At 44.5% G+C, this 19,978-nt stretch overlaps 1 protein-coding gene across 1 annotated transcript in view; it reads right to left on the minus strand.

Moving 5' to 3' along the window:
- Window positions 1–503: 503 nt before the first annotated feature.
- LOC147660716 (melatonin receptor type 1A-like) overlaps window positions 504–19,978 on the minus strand; it is a 48,563-nt gene continuing 29,088 nt past the window's right edge. Inside the window, exon 2 of the mRNA XM_086951513.1 lies at window positions 504–1,672. Within this exon, the coding sequence (XP_086807639.1) occupies window positions 804–1,672 (869 nt within the window). The 3' untranslated portion in view covers window positions 504–803. The remainder of the gene's footprint in view (window positions 1,673–19,978) is intronic.

Consider the following 19,978-nt stretch of genomic DNA (forward strand, 5'->3'; position numbering starts at 1 on the left):
CATGTGATGGCAGATAAGGGCTGGAGGGCCAATCGATGTGAATTGTTTGCTTCTTGATTTTGACATTCAGATTAGTGAAATTGCCTTCAGATGTACTCTTTACTGAAGTGACAGAACTCCTACTCCTAGATTTCCTTTTCAACATTTCAAACGTTTTTGTTGATCATCTATAAATATAACATCCACCGTGATCAACTAAATTGACTGCTTAATTGAGCTCCTATTTGACTGAAATTAATATGTTAGATTACATGTTGCTATGCTGTTTACATTGAGGAAAACAAAAATCCTGCCTCAAAAATGAATAGTTTACATTTGCATTGATATATATATTGTAGATTCAATACATTTCTGAAACAGTGAATACCAAATAGGAAGCATGTTACACATGATTTTATTGCAAAGTTTTACAGAGTAAATTTCTTGAAGAAAAATATGTGTACATTTGTATTTTTATTTTCTAAAAGTATATGTACTCATTGAAAATGAATTATCTGATGAGAAATAAAGCAACACTTTGTAATACATTGCACTTCTCATATCTGCCATGTATTGACCATATACTTACTGTATGCCTCCTAAACGTTGTTAGTAACAGAGTTACAAGGTAAAATATCCTCATGTTTAATATTAAAAAATTGAGGAGGGTGCACTGGAAGATTAACAAAAGCACAGTGTTCATTTAACACTAAAATTTTCTATTAATGCAGCATGTGTTAGTTCAACGAAAAGTTAGTGAGTGTAGTTAGCACTATCATGGTAGCTCATATTGGCTGCCATGGTTTGGCATGTTCCATGACATTTTATAAGGTATCTGTTTTCATTTGGTTATTGTTATTTAAAGCAGGTGACGGCTTGCTTTTTGGTCCCTCGGTTCCGCCCCTCGATGTTTCTTGAAAGAATAGTCTTGGCGACCAGAGGGACATAAGAATCCGCTTGTACTCTCTCCTAAAATTCTGATTTAGCAGACCATAAATTATTGCATTAAGGCAACTGTTAGAGTAGGCCATGAAGTAGCTGACAACGAACAGCCACTCTGGAATCTTAGGAGCAACTTCTGAGGGATTTATTGCCACTGCCAGTCCAATCAGGTTCAGGGGCGCCCAGCAGAAAGCAAAAAGGACAAAAACCACAAACATTGTGAGGAAGTTCCTGAAGTCGCTTTGCTTCATTCTGGGCTTTGTCTCCGACTTCACTTTCTTTCGTACTTGAATGACCAGGATCCAGATCCGCAGGTAACAGAAGGACACAACAGATATAGGGACAATAAAATGGATGACCACCACCACTATGGTGTAAGAGGAGCTGGCCGTCTGAACAAAAGTGCACGAATATATCCGGGAATCGTACTCCAAGGAACCAAGAAAGAAATTTGGAACAATAGCCACCACAGTGAAGGTCCAAATTAGGCAGACGTAGAGCATTGTATTCCATGTGCTATATAATTTGTCGTAGACAAAGCTGTGGCAAATATAGCAATATCTGTTGATGGCAATCCCGGTGATGTTGAAGATGGATCCAATGACGCTCACCCCCATGACGAATCCACTCACGGTGCAATGCATTTTACCCATGGCCCATCCATTGTTGAAGATGGCTACTAGCACCAGCGGGTACGGGTATAAGGCCACAACCAGGTCTGCAAACGCCAGGCTCACCACAAACGCATTACCTGAAGGAGGAAAGAGAGAACATATCAAAGATTGCTTTCATCAGCACTGAAAGAGTATTGTTCACTTTTGGTGAAATACAGTACAGATAGTGTTAAACATGAATATAATATAATCAATAAAAACGTAATGTATCTTCTTATAAGGGCAATATATCACAACATGCCTCACATCAATCTGGCTGTACCTTCCCCTCAGAGGAGGGCATGACTAGCTTATCGATTACATCTGCTCAAAACACATTTTGGCTAGAAATTAATCATTCAATTGAGACTCCTGCAGTGTTATCAGTTCGATATAAATATCCAAACTTGCTCTATTGCTTTACTTATATTATTAGCTCCTCATAACCAGGAACCAAAAAATAAAGTAAAACGTGTCCAGTTATGGCAAATACAATGGCAAACATCTCTACTCATTGATCTCATCATGTACTCATTCCATAGGTCTTTCAAAAGGTCGTGGGAGAAAAGCACACATTATCTACTGGTTTAAATAATAGCCTTGTGACAAAATAGGTGTGTACAAAAATACACCTAGGTGAAATAAACTAATGTTTGAGGCATGTAAGTTTGTAGTTAACTGATTCTCTTTGCTGAAGTAATTTCTGAAAGGTAGAACACAATTCATATCCATTAGGTAATACAACACTGTAGCGTTACAAAGTATTCTAATGAGTATAAACATGAGCCAAACACAAACCATTCAGCTCATGAATGGATTTCCGGAGAACAGAAATGCAGTAATTTCCTTTCTTAAGAGTGAATTATTGGGGCTGACATTATTATTTTTATATGCACTCACTTGAGAGGAAAACCTGTGATTAATTATTTGCATCCATTCAATTTAGGCATACTGCACTTAGAGAAGACTGACTACCAGGAAATAAAGATCGGTCAGAAGCTTGGCATTCATTCATATTGAAAGTTTCCAATCAATCAATCAATCAATCAACCAATCAATCAATCAGGTGGCTTGTAACGTGTGACTACTCACCCGTAAGGCACTCGAGGTGCTCACTTGTTAATTTAACCATTGGTTTCTAACCCCTAGATGCATCAACGTTGTCATTTGCGATTCCTTATTTGCGAAAAATAAGGAATCGCAAATAAGGAATCGCAAATGGCAATGCATCATTAATTTCGCTATTTTATTGAGATTCGGTAAAAATCCGAATTTTTACCGGATCGCAATAAAATTGCGAGTTTCAAATTGCGAATTTGCAATTCCCATTCATTCCTATGGGCTGAAATGCCTATAGGAATGAATGGGAATTGCGAATTCGCAATTTGAAATCAGAATGCAACAAAGCCTTTCAAGGGTGGAGAGGGGGGTCCAAAGGACCCCCCCTGCATCCATGAAATGCACTTTTACATGTAAGTTACAGACACACATGTCCTAAGGACATGTGTGTCTGTAACTTAACAGTTTAAAAAATGCATTTTTGTGCGTTTTTAAACAGTTTTTCAAATTACCACGAAGTTCAACTTCGTGGTAATTTGCATTTGCAATTTTGAGAATCGCAAATGTTTTCAGAATGATGCATTGCATTTGAGGAATCGCAAATTTGCGATTCCTTAAATGCAATCGCATTTTTGGAACTCGCAAAAAAAAGCGAATTTCCAAAAATGCTTGATGCATCCCAAAAACCATTTTAGGAAGTGCAAAAGGCCGATTTTTGCGAATCGCACCGTTTGCACTTCCTAAAAAGGTTGATGCATCTAGGCATAAGTGCTTAGCACCTGCACTTAATCATCAACACTGACACTTTTCATGAACACCAGTTAAGGACACATTCATCTATGGGGAGATTAAGTGATTTGCCAAGAATCCCAGGATACTGAGCCACCGCTCTGAAGTTGGGAGCTCTGGCCATTACGCCACATCCTCACCCCACTTTCATGGCTAGTCGTTGATCTGTTTTAAATAGATTTTAAAAGGAGAACTGGCCTGGTGCAAGCTGCCTCCTAGCTAAAGACCCTGCACTTATTTTGTAAAAAAATAATCAATGCTTTTCACTAAACTCTTTGCACTTTGAAGGGACCTGACCTTGACAATGGTTTATTTCAAGGTATAGAGATGACCACTGGGCCGGCTGTTATTCTTAAATTTGACAGATTGAGTACAATCGGGATGGCGGGGAAATGCTCTCCATTATCCTTGCAGACTGCACTCTGTCTGTCAACCTCTAAATCAGCCACATTATCTATTAAAAGACAATGGTGTAGGTAGGAGAGTGTGTGAGTATGATATACAGACAGATACTGGGGTGGTATTTGATTTTGAGAAAATTCAATGAATGTTGAGAGTGACAGATGGAAGCTATGATGGTATTGATATGAGAGCAAGCTTAGTTGGTTATTTGGATTGCAAATGTAGGGTATCAAAGTGAAGCTGTGGTGGCAGCAGGTGTATGGTGGGGTAGAGACCAGGAATGACCTGAGATTAGGAGTAGAAGGTGATGAGGTAGAATGTTTTGGTAATTCATCAAAACAAAGGAATATGCTATCTAATGACAATAGAGTGTCATCCCTTAAGTGCTAGAGTCTCCCTAGCTTATGCAATTACCTCAATGCTGACCTTCCCAAAGGGGAATGACATGTAGATGTTCCATCTTTCAATCTATCTCAGTCTCTCTACACATTTCTGTCTTTGTAAACTGTGCGTTTCTTTCTGCACCTATAGTTCTATCTATCTGTCTGTCGATCGATCGATCGATCGATCGATCGATCGATCAATCTATCTATCTATCTCTATCTGTTGTTACCTACCTATCCTCACTAGACATATCTAGCTAAATCTACTTATGTCATGTCTATTTGTCCATTCCTATCAATGAGCAAGATGTACAAAGGGTTTTTGAGGATGCAAGCAGGCTAATTTGCAGAATGAGGTGTTTGTGACCGAAAAAAAGCTTATTTTGATCTACAAAAGGCAAATTGCAATTTGTAACAAATGTTATCATAATTTGCATTTGTGAATTGGTATCTGGAAGTGTCGTACATTGGGCGTGTCTTACAAATACCGATTTGCAGTAGAAAGTATGAATGTTTTATGACTGAATTCTGGTCACAGAAATGTAATACTTTACCACCAATTTAAAAGTGGTGGTAACCCATTCACAAATGGAAGGAGTGGAGCACTTCCTCTTTGAGAATGTAAAATATATATTTGTTTTAGGAGCAGGAAATGGTACTAGGGACCACTGCCTAATCTTGAAAAATTATATTTAAGTATTTCATTTTCTTTTTTTAAACGCATAACATTTTCCTTTAAGAAAAATGGGCTGCATTAAAATGAAAAAAAAAGAGATTGCTTTATTAAAAAGCAATCACAGACATCACAGACATGGTGGTCTGCTGACCCTAGCAGGCACCATCCCCGATTTAGCTGTCATTCCTAACGGCTCTTAAATTGTGACCTACCCAAATAATATTCATGAGATAGGTTGATTTGTGACCTAGTAGAAATTGCAAATTAAAAATAAAATTACATACATTAGGAATAGCAATGTCCAAGTTGTGAAATTAGGAAAATTCTGTTAATTATGTTAGTACATCAAATCCCTTATCTATCTGTCTGTCTGTCTGTCTGTCTGTCTGTCTGTCTGAAACTGTCAGTCTGAAAATGTCTTGCTCTCTCTTTCTCTTTACATCTGTCCCTGTCCCTCTTTCAGCCAGTATGTGTCCCTCTCTCTGTCCCTTTATCTTCCCTCTACATCTCTGTTTCTGTCCATCTTGGTGCTTCTGTTCTTCTCTCTGTACCCACCTCTCTCTCTCTACCTTCTATCTTTCTTGAGATAATTGGTAAAGGGAGATATACTGGGCTGTGGGCAGGTAACGAAAAGGAACCAAAATACAGGGTATAAGGAAAAGAGGAGTGTGGAGAAATACGAGGGAGTATGGAAAAATATGAGAAACAGAGAGGGATACAGAGCAGAAGGCAGCGATACACTGGAGAGTGGTGAGGAAATCAAAAGGATACAGAAGAGAAAGTGATATTGTAGAATATAGGCAAAATGGAGAATAGAGAGAAATAGGGAAAAGAAAATGGAAAGATTGGGGTGTATAGGGAGTAAGGAAAAGATGAGGTGCAGGGCGGCTAAAAGCAGTCGCGGTCCGTGGTGCGAGTAGCTGCCGGGCGGTGACGTGGGGAGGGGGAGTGGTAGGGTGGGCGGTAGTATTCTATGGGTTATGGAGGATTACAGGTAAGTAAACATATAAATAAATAAAACAAATTGTGTTGCAGTGCACGCAACAACATTTTATTTATTTATTCATATGTTTACATACCTGTAATCCTCCGTAATCCATAAATTACTACCCCCCACCCTGCGCCTCCCCCTCCCCATGTCACTGCCCGGAGCTACTCCCACCACCGACCACTACTGACTAAAAGGTGTGAAGAAGCGATAGACAGAGGAAGTCTGAAGAAAAGAACATGGAGATATACAAGGAAGGGTGCACAGGTTCTGGGATACTGATAAGAGAAGAACACAAGTTTACAGATATAGTAGGAGAGAGAAAGATAGAAAGGTGGAAAGTGTGTAGATGTGGATCTAGCCAGGGTTGTAACTGAGGCGTTCCCAGCCTGGAGGTCTTGGGAGCCCCCAGGGTTTCTTGTTGTGGAGGGGGCCAGCTCACCCTCTAAGCCATGCCATTGTAGGCCTTTCAGAACGCATGCAATGGCATGGAATATTAAATAAATGCCCTGGAAAGTCACTCTTCTTTACTGAGCAGGCCCCTGCAGTGTAGGGACAGCCCTCACTGTGCCCATTCTGCAGGGAGGGCCCTATCATTGTCTTTGCATTACTGGAGCTATCCAGAGATGCAGGATGTTGTTTCATGTGTTTAAGTGTATGCCAATAAAATGCTATATTTCAACATACATTTCAGCAGTCTAACGTATTTGCAAACAAAATACCTACTCCCTGAGCTGCCACCTTGGCTGAAGTATAATGCGCGTGAGACAACTTCTTTGGCAATTACAATTTGGAGGTAGCAATCTTAAAATGTGTTTCCTGCAGAAATAATACCTCGAGAGAAAAAGATACAAGCAATTTTAACAGTGCCCCACTTTTCAAGCATTTAAAATACCATGTATATTATGTGAGATTATCTTTATCCTTTGCGCCATTTCCTCAGTTTGAACATACCATCACACATTATGTAAAAAAAGTCTCCATGTTACCTTTGAACTAACCTTCCAATCGTTAGGTCCCTGAAGTTGATCCTTAAGCCAGCTTTGAAACATCGCTGGGCTTATCAATCCCCTCAGACTTCAACTCATGCTTTTAAAGCTTACCCCTTCCCTACCTGATTTTACCTTGCTCTTTTTTATCTGCAAACCCTTAGTGCCCATTCCACCCACTTCTGACACCCTCTCTGGCCCCACCAGGAGAACTCCCCTCCTCAGCCCACCCCAAGAAATATGTGGCGCCTTGACCTGGCACCTGCCCACAAGCTTGTGCTTGCACCTCTTCGGTAAGTTGCAAATTATCGCATTTTCACCACCATCGAGACCACCTTAAAGTGCAACGTGCTTGTGCCTCAAGGTGACTCATGGTTCTCTCCACATAAGCTAGATAATACCCATCAGAGCATTGGCATAAAGTGCAAAAATCAAAGTGCCAACAATTTTTAAAAAAGAGCTTGTTAAAAAAAAATCTGCTCCTGATTTGTGACTAGCATATAGATAGTAATCTTGATGTAGCTGGTAGAGGACATACAAACACCATGATCTAGCAGTATTATGCATTGTTGCCACTTTCTTAACATCCAACTCTAACTTTCAGGAAAAAAAAAACTCCTTTCAGTCTATGAGATGGTGCTACAACGCAGGAATTGATCTATGACCAAATTCAGGACTATGGAAGAATGTTGCTGTTCCCAAAATGCAGAAGTATGTAAAGTGGAAAAGTGCATAAAGTGCAAACGTTGAAGTGCTTATCTCTACAAATGAAGATCCAACTCGTGGGTATCTTAGACGGCATTTATTATAATGGTAAGTTCAGGAGTAAAAGAACAGAGAGCCCCAACAGGAGCAGCCTTCCTGCTGCTCAGCCCATCCACCAACTGCCAACCTCACTCATTCAACATTCCACAGCATCATCTCGCTCCAACATTCCACACGACCTTCACACTGGCTAAGCAGCAAGAACAGCATATATCCTTTCTTTACGGTGAAGAAGAACAAGGTATAAGCTTTGTCGTCTACTTGACATCTAGAAGATGGGACCATGTTGAGATCCTGCTTCGGCATGGCCAGCTACTGCTTTAGGTATATTTGTGATTTTTTCACTGTAAGGGCCACTCTAAGACAGGGCCGGCTTTAGCACTGGTGGCGCCCTCTCCAACAATGTTTGTTAATGCTCCCCCAATGACCACCTCTGCCACGGATTCCCTCACCACCGCCCTTTAACAGTGCCCTTCAAGTCTCTAGAATTACTGTCCCTCGGATTCATTTAGTTTAATAGCACCACTCATACCATTTTAAGGTGTCAGAGCACTTTACATCACACACACATTGGACAGAGACAATCATATGTTTGTAAATCAGTGTATGGGAAATGTTACATTAGACAGGAGTACAAGGTGTAGTGGAGGAGTGACATGTCATCGATACTGGTAGGCAATATAGTTTAAGAGTCCTTATAATACATTCAGAATTTAAAATGTAACACCAGTGTTAGGGGGTCTCTTTAATAAGAAGAATTTTTTTCTACCCAAATTGCCCTTTTGGCAAGATTAGGATGCCGAAAGACTGGGAAAAAAAACATATGGCTCTAACATATTCCTTGCAGTTTACACGCAGCTGTTTGTGAGTTACTGGCTCAATTCTTAGCAGCAGTCAGTTTAACACACTGCATTACCTTTGGATGAGTCAAAACTCTGTCTCTTTCCAGGAAGACATTAATCACCAGAGTTATCTTGGCATTTTAATTGATGCCTGTCAATTGCTGGAGCCAATGAACTCCGCCGCAGCAGGTGCTTTTTAAATGACAAAATGCTTGTACAAATGATGCCCCCTCACCCCAAGCCAGCGCCTGATGCGGTGGCACCGATTGAGCTCTAAGAGACATAACAGAGAGAGGCGTTCTTGTGGCTAAGCTAGCCAGAGTCGATCTCAGACTGAACGTGCTTATTTTCAACAGGAGTAATAAAGCCTAGATGTGTTTCTGTATAGAAAGCACTTCACACTTGTCACAGATAATCAGGCGTTGCTCGCCATCTTCAGAAATCCGAAAGCCGACCTGTCCCCATGCATCGAGAGGTGGGGATTGCGTCTGCAGGAGTATGATTACAATGTCCAAAGTGGCTGAGGCCTACATCAATTTCATAGTAAAATCAAGGGCGCCTGCAGCTCTTTCCTTTGAACAGATTCTGACAGTTACTAATACTGACAAAGAAATGCTATGCTTAAACTCAAAGAAACCATTACAGCACAATCATGGAGGAAGCATACTTGACCTCATAAAGATGATGGTGCGTACAAGAAATTCGAGTGTTCATGAAGAACTTTCTGTTACACCTGATGGTCTGGACTCAGAGTTGCAAGGATAGTTTTACCTGAAAGTATGAGGCAACAAATTATTGCACTGACACATGAAGGACACCATGGCGTTGCCACTACTAAAAGAGCTTTCAGGGATCAAGTGTGGATCCTGTGTCTTGACGAATGAGTTGAAAGGGAGCATGTGCAACTGCCTGTCTCCCAAAATGACTCAGCACCCTTTAAGAATGTCTGATCTACCTAAGCAAGCTTAATAGAGGATTGCGGTTGACCCCTCAATAATGGACATCATCTCATAGTAGTAGTTGATGACTACTCATGTTTTACTTTAGTGGAAGACCTATCATCAACCACACATGAAAGAGTAATCGAGAGGCTGGATGACATTTTCACAACATGTGATGTTCCCTCTATTCTCAAATCTGACAACGGTCCACCCTTTAATAGCTGATAGTTGAGTGACTTTCTTAATCATTTGAGCATCAAAAATCTGAAAGCATACTTTCCTGGCCATAGACAAATCGCTCTGTCGAATCATTTATAAATACTTTGAAAATGTTTGCGCAGCATGCTGTGCTGGAAGGCATCAGCCAGAAGTTTGCTTTATGCCCACGCCTTTGTGCCTACCATTATACTCCTCATTTCATGACAGGAGAAAGCCCTGCCACCTTGCTCTTGGGGAGAGCTCATGGAATAAAGATGCCACAATGTACCACAAGGCCTACACCAATAAGCGCTGAGGCGCTCAAGACACAGTATATGAGAATGGAGACCAAGTACCTGTCAAGCAAAAGCAGATACTCAAGACTGACGCTTCATTTGATGCTAAAATGTTATGAGTTGTGGCTTGCTTTGACTGGTTGTGGGCCTGTTTTATGGTCTGCTAGGCCGGGTTTTACTGAACACTTCCGCAATAGGTAGAAATGATGAACTGTCATCCTCTGATGTTTTAATTACCAAATTCACTCAATTTATAACAACATTGCTGGAAACAATTTGATTTTGTGTAAGTCTGGAAAATGAAACTGTACATTGTACTATAATGAAAAGATACTTTTAAACATTCTTTACCTTAATTTAGGTACTCTGTCATTGTTTGGTGAAGAAATTAAAATACATGCATGAATTAGATGCTCTTTTATTATTTGAATTGTTATTGTCATTTATAGAGCCGATTGCCTGCTGAAGTGTCTTTGAAGTTCTGCTATCTGGCCTCTGGAATGCATGCGGGTGCATGCGTGAATGGATGTAAAGGGTATTAGTTGGTGTGACATCTAAGTTGAGCCTAGGATGTGCTGCTGCATGACACCAAAGGAAGAGACACAATATCTTATGGGGATAGATTCATGCACGATTATAGTGCTAACAGCACGCTAATCTGCCTCCTGGCACAGTATGTAGTTCACATTATAGTGTTTACTCCTATATGAATGTTGGCACTGTGTTGCTTATGGATATAAGGCTACAAATTAGGTAGCACACTTAGGACACTTCTTTTTCTTCCTGCAGTAGTAGGAAGAGTACAAATAAATGGAACAGAAATAGGTTATTTCAGCAGTTTGGTGGGATTTTCTATGCATTTTTTAAAATGTATTTGAGCATGCGTTTTTTACCTTTAGCACCCTTTTACCAGCGGCAGCAGGAACAGGTTAAGTGCAGTGGGGCGGGGCAGGGTGAAGCGGGGGAAGCGGACAGACAACAGAATAGGTATTGTGTGTTTTTTTTTTCTCACAATCAACTTAATTAAGTTTCAATGGCACATGACGGGCAACGCCCAAATCATACATTGTTAATACATTTCGGATTAGGGAGTACCAGTTATTTTTAAACATCAAACTGGCCTGCGAAACACCAGGCTCAACAACTGAACATTAACACAAGTTACCACAAAGATCACCGAACACAGCATGTTTGGATGAATATATGCTGATGACAGAGCTACTCATCTTGAGCATATTTATTTATTTATACCTATTCCGTCATCTGTCGGCTTCTCTACCCTCCCACTCCACCCAACCGCATTTACCTGTGCTGGCCGCCGCTGCCTTTTACTCTTGAATGCAGAAAGGTAAGCATAAATGTTGCTGCTATAAAAAAATTAAAACCATATACACTTTCTTTATTGCCCTGTTGTATGTACTCATCTGCTGCATTCGACTTCAAAGAGGAATGCCAACTGCAATCAAGAAGGAGAGTAGCACCTCTAAATAGGATGTAAGGGGGCGTGGCCAAGATGGCGACCGCAGCAGACGCAAGTCTGTAAGGCTCCCGGTCCGGGCCCTTGTAATTGACCCATAGACAGTTCAAACCCCCACCCCCCAGATCACGCCTTTTACAGCCCCAGGCACGGGGTTGCAGCGACCGACCTGACGGTGTTGCGGTGACTGCCACGGCTGCCCAACGCGGTGGTTTCCTCCCGTGGCGCTTACATCGGCCGCGCACCCCTGCAGGAGGAGGCCTACGGGGCTCACGAGGTGTGTGGCCCGGTCAGAGGGACGGCGGAGACGGAGGAGAGCCGGAGCACCGGGGGTCGAGGTGCAGTTGAGCCGGCTACACGGACGGCGGAGGTGATAGACGGGGTGAGCGCTCCCAGAGTTGCAACAGACCTCTGGAGTGCGAAACTCGAGGCCCAGGCTTCGGGGCCTACCCCGCGTGGGGTGCTGCTGGGGTGAACTGTCGCCACAACTGGGGCAAGATAAGAAGGTGCTCAGGGGACCCCGCGACTACCAGAGGCTGGAGGACGATGTAGAGGACGGCGGCCGCGGCAGCGTTGGATGAAGGAGACCAGCCGAAAGTGGGCAGTGAGCACAGAAATCGAGGCCCAGGTCCTGAGGCCCTCACCCGACAGACAGGAGGCGGGTACAGCGTCTGGAGTGCTGGCGCCAAGTGGAGTCCGGGTTCGGAAGAATGCAATTGAAGGACTGTCCCGTAGTCATCGCCCTGCTTCCCTGGGGATTGCCAGAACCGCCCGGAGGGACCTCCTCGGGTTTGAGGTGCAACACAGCGACAGCACAGGGGTTGCTAGTGCCACGTTTCCCTTTACTGACTTCTTCCATGGGACTGAACAAGGTTGTGACTGGTCCAGGACTCTTATGTCTATTGTGGAGTTCTCAGTTGGGGTTAGGGGGGCAGCGGGTTGGGGTTGAGGGTAGGGAGACGGGGACTGATCTGCGTTCTTGGGGGTAGTTTGGCAGGGTGGGGGGAGGGGTTCCAGGTTCAGGTATGTATGGATGTGTGTGAGGACGTTGGCTTACAGGAGGTTGGCAGAAGGGCAGAGGCTTGGCTCGCAGAGAGGGGAACGAGAGAGGGACAGGCTTCAGTTGGGACTCTGTCTCAGGGGATACAGCTTGGAAGATTGAGGGATGCTTATGCCGGCGACTGACATGTCCCTCCTCACTTTGAATGTCCGAGGCTTGAACAACCCAGTAAAGCGCAGGGCGGTCTTGTCTCTCCTGGAGGACTCGAAAGCGGATATTTGACCTTTTGCTCAAGGATTGCCATAGGCTGAAGTCTCGCCATTTCCCAACGCAATTTTTCTCTTCTGCTTCCACGAAGACTGCGAGAGTTGCTATATTGGTGTCCCACCGCTTCAGAGGCAAGGTTCTACAGAAAAGCGCTGAAATTAAGGGGCGGCTGCTCTCCTACAGATTTTCATTGGGGGAGGACACTTTCACGGCCAGCTCAGTATATGCACCTAATGAGGGACAAGACAAGTTTTTTCACCAAATTCTTAGTGAGACTGCCACGTCACCCGATAGACATATTGTGATACGGGGGATCTTAACTTGGTCTTTGATAACCTCCAGGACAGATTGGGGCAGCACTATTCACAGTCAGGCACTCTGTCAGAGGGTGGACATTGCAGGATGAGAGAGCTGGGGTTGACCGATCTTTGGCGGAGCTTTCACCCGGGTACCAGGGATTACACGTACAACTCCAGTGCTCACAAGACCTATGCTCGCCTAGACTACCTGTTGACATCCACCTCACTTACTGCGCTGGCCTCCCACGCTGTCAGAATATGCGCCACTCACAGCAGTGTTCTCTTTCCCGCCCCTCGCCCGCGCTCCGCGCTGTTGGAGACTGCGCGATGCGTTACTCCATCGGAAGGAGGTTATAGATAAAATCAAGGGGGCCATAAAAGAGAACATGGCCCATAATCAGCCTTCTGCCACTTCACAGGCCACACACTGGGCGGCGCTTAAGGCGGTGCTAAGCGGCGAATATATAGCGCTCTCGGCGGTGGAGCGGGCACGTAAAAGAGAGGAACTGTCGGCTCATACTCGCGAGTTAGAGAAGATTCATCAAAGAGCAGGGGCACGGAGAGTTTGGAGACAGCTCGTCTGGCACGTCAACAGCTCGCGCCGAGTATGCGGCTTTGAGGGTCCGTCATATGTATTACACAGGCGGGGACCCATGCGGGCGTCTAATGGGAAAGGCGCTCAGGGGGCGGTTATAGCGCCACACGGTACAAGAGATAACCACACAGGCGGGAAATAGAGTTACCGGGGATAGGGACATAGCGAATGCCTTTAGCATACCGGAGCCAGACTTGACCCTGCAGATAGTGCAGCGTTCTTATGGGCTGTCGTCCTGCCCACTGTTTCACCTGAGCAGTCGGAGACACTGGAGAGGGCGATCCGGCCAGAGAAGGTGATTTCTGCGATCTCACGACTCAAATTAGCTAAGGCTTTGGGCCCAGATGGTTACACCACGATCTTTTACAAGACCTTCTGCCTCCAAATGGCTCCGCTGCTCACCGCTCTTTTAACTCATTTTCAGAACCAGGTGCTATTCCGAGGGACCTGATGGAGGCCACCATCGCTGTCATCCCTAAACCTGGGAAAGACCACACGCAATGTGGAGCCTATAGACCCATCTCCCACCTCAAGCTTTATACTAGCATCCTCGCTGCCCAGCTAGCGCCCCACATGCAGGGGTCGGTTGACCCGGATCAGGTGGGATTTATCCCCGAACGACAGACGGCCGACAATACCAAGAGAGCGCTCCACCTGATTGAACGGGCCACAAGATTGCCTGGCGAATTCAAGATGCTGGCGATTGACGCTAAGAAGGCATTTGATCGGGTCCATTGGCCTTATCTGGAACAAGTGCTGATAAAGGCAGGACTGGGTGCCAAATTCCGCACTTGGGTGCTGAATTGTTATACCTTTCCCACGGCGACTGTACGCGTCAATGGCTGTTCATCATCCCGCTTCCCCATAGAACGCGGGACCCGGCAGGGGTGCCCACTCTCCCCCCTACTTTTTGCATTATACATGGAACTGCTAGCGCAGGCCCTGAGGATGGATCCTAGAGTTCAAGGGATAACATTTGGAGGCTACATCCACACAATCAGTTTATATGCTGATGATGTGCTCCTTTCTTTGGCCACCCCGAAGGAATCCCTGCTGGCCAGTGTCGAGATTCCCGATGCATTTGCGGGGGCCTCTGGTTTTAAATTAAATATGGCAAAATCGCTGGCTCTGGATCTCTCCCTGGAACACCAGACTCGCTCCTCCTTGGAGGAGTGCTTTCCCTTCCGCTGGTCTTTGGAGGCGGTCCCTTATTTGGGGATTCAATTGGTGGCAACTTTGCAGGACACGGTGCATATCAACTATGCCACCCTCTGCCGTACTATCTGGGCGGAGCTGGGACGTTGGCGGCATTTGCCACTATCCTGGCTAGGACAGGTGCCGGCAGTAAAGATGAGCATCTTGCCACAGGTTTTGTATATCTTCCACGCTATCCCGCTCCGACCACCAGAGGGTTGGATGCGCCAAACTCAATCGGAACTTGTGCAGTTTATCTGGAAAGGAAGGCACCCAAGGATAAAACTGGGGCTGGCGATGCTCCCTCCAGAGAAAGGAGGACTGGGGCTGCCTGATCTGATGGTATACTACCAGGCGACGCAACTCCGCACCTTATTGGAGTGGAGTAGGTGGGAGTCGGAGCGGCACTGGCTCTTTCAGGATCAGGCGGTGGCGGGCCGCCCACTGCAGGAAGTCCCCTTCCTCCGTAGACAACACCGACCCCCTAACCTATACGCCTTTTTCATCACCAGAGTGCCTCTGGAGGTGTGGGACCAGACTAACGCTCGACATGATCTGACGACGTTTCCGTCGCCCATGACACCGCTGCTGGAAAATCCGGACTTCGGGCCCGGTAGTGATGTGCGGGCGTTTGCTTGGTGGTGCCCGGCAGGCTGTCGGGTTTTATTCCACATGTACTCCGGTAGGGGAGTGTTACCTTTTGAGCGCTTACGTCAGGATCATGGCCTTCCAAAATCAGAGCGCCTCCGTTATTTCCAGGTGTGTCACTGGGCGCTTGACCCTCGAGTGCGAGAGGGGGCTGACCGAAAGCTCAGCCAATATGAGTACTGGCTTCTCTCCAGGACGACGGACAAACAGCTTATATCGGACCTCTACCGAATGTTACTGGAGCGATATTTCCGAGTTTATAATGCGGGGAGGGCACGCTGGGAGAGGGAGCTGGGAAGAGACCTGAGCAATAAGGAGTGGGAAGACATTTTTATCGGGCCCGACACTCTGCTTACCACATGGGCCTGACGGACACTTTTACCAAGCTGGTGTCATACTAGTATTACACGCCTGAAAGGTTGCATGAGATGGATCATACCAAGGATGCGTCCTGTTCAAGGGGCTGCTCAGAGACAGGTACATTGACACACCTCTTGTGGGATTGCACACACATTCAGGGATACTGGAAGGTGGTCCTTGATGAGATAGATACTCACTTTAATACGGAGATTCCAAGATTTCCGGCCTATGTTCTCTTAGGGCTTCCCAATGCCATTAATTTCCTCCTGAGGGCTCGAAGAGGGAGGTTAATCGCAATAGCTCTGGGCTCCGCCGTTCAGACTATTCTGGCCTTATGGCGCACATCACAGGTACCCACCATGCAGAGTTGGTTGGGCAGACTTTGGTCAGTCTTGGGCATGGAGAAACTGTCCCTGGTGAAAGCGGGAGAGGGGGCTAAATATACAGAGTTTTGGCAACCCTTCTTATCCCTATTGGCCTCAGAATTCAGGGAGGTGACCTGCCCCCATTACCTACGGCTGTTGCGGCTGTCTCAGCCCGATGCTTGATCTAAGGTTGAGTGACTGGATGCGTGTTTGGTGTGAGGAATTGAACCTGGAATGAGGGTGGAGGGTGGGTAGGCTAAGAGGGGGTTGGGGTCTGGGCCGGGTGGTGGTGACGATCGTTCTCTCTCCTGGCATTTTCACTTTCGCTACTGATTCAGCCGCCTTTCGGTTTGGAACAGAGGTCCTTTTTGCTGTGTAAGCCTTCTAAAAAGCCTTTCCCTGACGTTCTTGTTTCATATATAGCACTTATCACATATGCACTGTCTGCTGTATATTTGCTGCATTATATGAGAGTCTTTTGTTCAATAAAAAGATTTAATACTAAATAGGATGTAAGTCACAATCACATTCAGTACTGAGTAGGTCTTATTATGAAGCAATTTTAACGCAGAAGGTATCAAGCATGCACGAAGTGTGCTTCTGGTAATGGGCTGATTACACCTATAAGTCCGCATACCCCAGGGAGTGTAAGAACTGTGTGATGAATGTTCAGTCAAATTGATTGCGATTTATAGGTATTTTGAGTTGTTTTCAAACACTAAAATTAATCTATCAGACTCCATTTAGCCAGCCTGCTATCCACTGTGAATGTAATTACTTGTGGTTAAGGCATTCCACTATAATCCTAAAAGTTATGAAATAAAAAACCCACCAGTCTGATTAGACTCTGATTGAACACCTGTGCATCTGTCAAAAATCTGAGCACTATCCAAAAATACATCTCTCCACCTAAGGAGCTTTGAGGCATCAACATATTCATAATTTCGTGTAGAGCCACAGAAAATCTCAAATAGAGGCTTAATCGTCAAAGAATGCACCATATCACTTTTAACGAGAAATCATTTCCACAAAGCTCTCAGAAGTTACAATGAAAAAAACACAGGAAGACTATTTTTATTTTTATTTGCAGGACAGTTCTTGTTGATGTGTGACACCTCACCTGCAGTGAAGAGAAGGCTGGAAGGTAAGTGTGTCTAGAATGAGAGAATAATCCAATTACTGTACTTAGGGCCTGGTTCAGAGTTTCAGAGCAAGAATGCTGCTGTCTGGTTATCAAACTTTTCTGTTTTAGCCCCTTATTCACGGTCGTCCCTCAATGGCTGAATGCCGCACTGACTCCAAAGGGCGTATTTGAAAGGGCCCTCTAATGGTCTGCCTGAGAACGTTTCCTTTTTTCCCAGAGGCTCGGGCTACTGGGAAGAGCTCACTGAGCAGCCTGAACTTGTTTTGTTTGTAATGACGATCAGCAAACAGGGGATGCTGACGTCATTCCTCTACAAAAATGAAAGTAAAACAAGCCTAAGGGTTTGTTTCACTTTCACTGAATAGGTGCTTGGCAGCATATCCTACCCCCAGCACTGTTCCTTACTAGGAGAGGCATCATTGGAAAGTGGAGAATTTCCTCTTTCCAATGAATATTCTGCCCAGTGGATCTCTGTCTGGGGCTCACCACAGGAGAGTGATCCTCAAGAAGGGATCCACCTACTAACTACCAGCAATGAGGGAGTGGCCCCTTGGATAAGGGATTGTGCTTCCTCTAACCCCCTCAAAGCATTCATTCTTTTTGCCTCCCCTGGGGGACAGATGGGGCAGTTATCCCGATCCGTCTTGACGGGGAGCAGAAAGGCAACTAAAAAACAGACATTTTTTGGTTTTTATATAAAAATATTGTCGTGGGGATACCCAACAGGGCATGGCCATGCCCCCACCTCTGTATGCATATAACACCCTTTTGTTCCCCCATGGAGACAGATGGGGGAAATTACACCTGATCTTCTTCCCAGGGGCAGAAAGCCCACTAGACACCAAGGATTTTTTTTATATACATATCAATGTACTGGTGGGGGCTGCCCACCAGGGCAGGGGCATGCCCCACCCCAATATACATGCAACAGTCAAGTCAAGTCAAAAACTTTATTCGGAAACATGTAAATCATGTCCATAAAAGTACATACATACAATACATGTTAAAAGAAAGAATACACTTGACAATCGCAATCCGCTAAAAATACAGTATGATACATATAACGAATCAGATAACACACTTTAAAAAGTTTCCAATGGATAAATTATTTTAAAAATTATTTGTTTAAAAATTCATGCTTTTCCTAGAGCTGATGGCCCTGAGTAAATAACTAGCCGTATAAAAACAGATGTCAGGGTGATGTAAATTAAAAAGTAATTTCATTGCCGCTTTGATGGTTCTTGCTCCAAATTTAATAAATAAAGGTTTTAAAAAGAATTTACGATATTCACTATACAGGTTACATATAAGTAGAAAGTGCTCTGTGCTTTGTTCTGAAATGTTGTCGCACCGACATGGACCTGTAGGGCGCATCTTAATCTCAGGGAATGCAACCAATAGGTGGACCGTACCCATCCTCATCCTGGTAAGAACAAACCGATGTTGCCCTTTAGTTACCTGGGAGAGGTAAGGGTGTAGGCCGACAGATTCATTCAATTGGTTGTAACGTATACAGGTGGATAGTTTGAGATCATCCGTGGCTCGTCTTTCTGCACAATGATTTAAAAAGATTAATTTCAGACTCTCTTTAGAGAGATCCGAAGCAGAACAATGATCTAGTGTAACGTTTAACCCAAACACATTAGAAAAGGATTCAATTGTGTATTTAATCCATGGGATTTTGAGAAAATAGTCTAGACGTAAACAATCCTCAATGATGGCCCTATTAAATGAGGTTTCGTCTTTCATCCAGACTGAACGCCATAGCATCAGAGGTCTCAACAGTAATAGATCATTTAGGTGATGTAGTCCTAATTCCTTGTGGACCAAACTATTAGCAGTGGATGTCGGGAGACACAATAATTTTTTCAGAAATGTATTCTCTTCTACCTGTAATGGTTCTACCCTGGATACCCCCCATACCCCTGCTCCGTAGAGAGCAGCCGAGAGACACCTAGCTTCAAAGATCTTAAGCATTACTTTAGGCCTTCTACTACCTAATTTACTTGCAAAAGCAAATATTCCATTGGCACTCCTGATCATTTTGTCGCGCACCACCTTGTGCTCGACATCCCAGCGACCATTTTTGGAAAAGGTAACCCCCAGGTAGCAGAAATTTTCCACACACTGCACCACTTGGCCATCAATAAGATACCTATAGGGCTTTTTAGTTTTAACTTTACTAGCTCCACACTCCATCACATATGTCTTGCTCTTGTTAATGACCAGCTTTCTTTTTTCAATAAAGGCCACAAATTTGTCCATCAAAAGCTGTAGACCCCGAGGAGTCCTAGAGAGCAACACAGCGTCGTCCGCATAGAGTAACACGGGGATGGTACTTGTGTTTACTCTAGGGGCGTCCGCTGGTGCCTTCTTAAGGATCGAGTCTACTTCATTAATAAACAGAGTGAAAAGCAGGGGTGCCAAAACACACCCTTGTCTAATACCTCTCCTGACCCTGAATTTGTCTGTACATTCGCCCGAAGGCCCGTACCGAACACTCGAGCTAAGCCTCTCGTACAAACGGGCCAGAAAGTATATAATTTCCCTAGGTGCTCCCATTTCTAGCAAGGTAGTCCATAGTATGGCGTGATCCACCAGATCAAAAGCGCTGCTCAGATCAGCGAAACAGAGGTAGAGTGAACCACTTTTTGCTCGGGTGTATTTCCCTATCAGGAGTTCCAGGTTTAAACATTGTTCAATGCAACCTCTTCCTTTCCTGAACCC

The sequence above is a fragment of the Lissotriton vulgaris genome, unplaced genomic scaffold (genome assembly GCF_964263255.1).
Source record: "Lissotriton vulgaris unplaced genomic scaffold, aLisVul1.2 SCAFFOLD_1111, whole genome shotgun sequence".
Lineage (NCBI taxonomy): Eukaryota > Metazoa > Chordata > Amphibia > Caudata > Salamandridae > Lissotriton > Lissotriton vulgaris.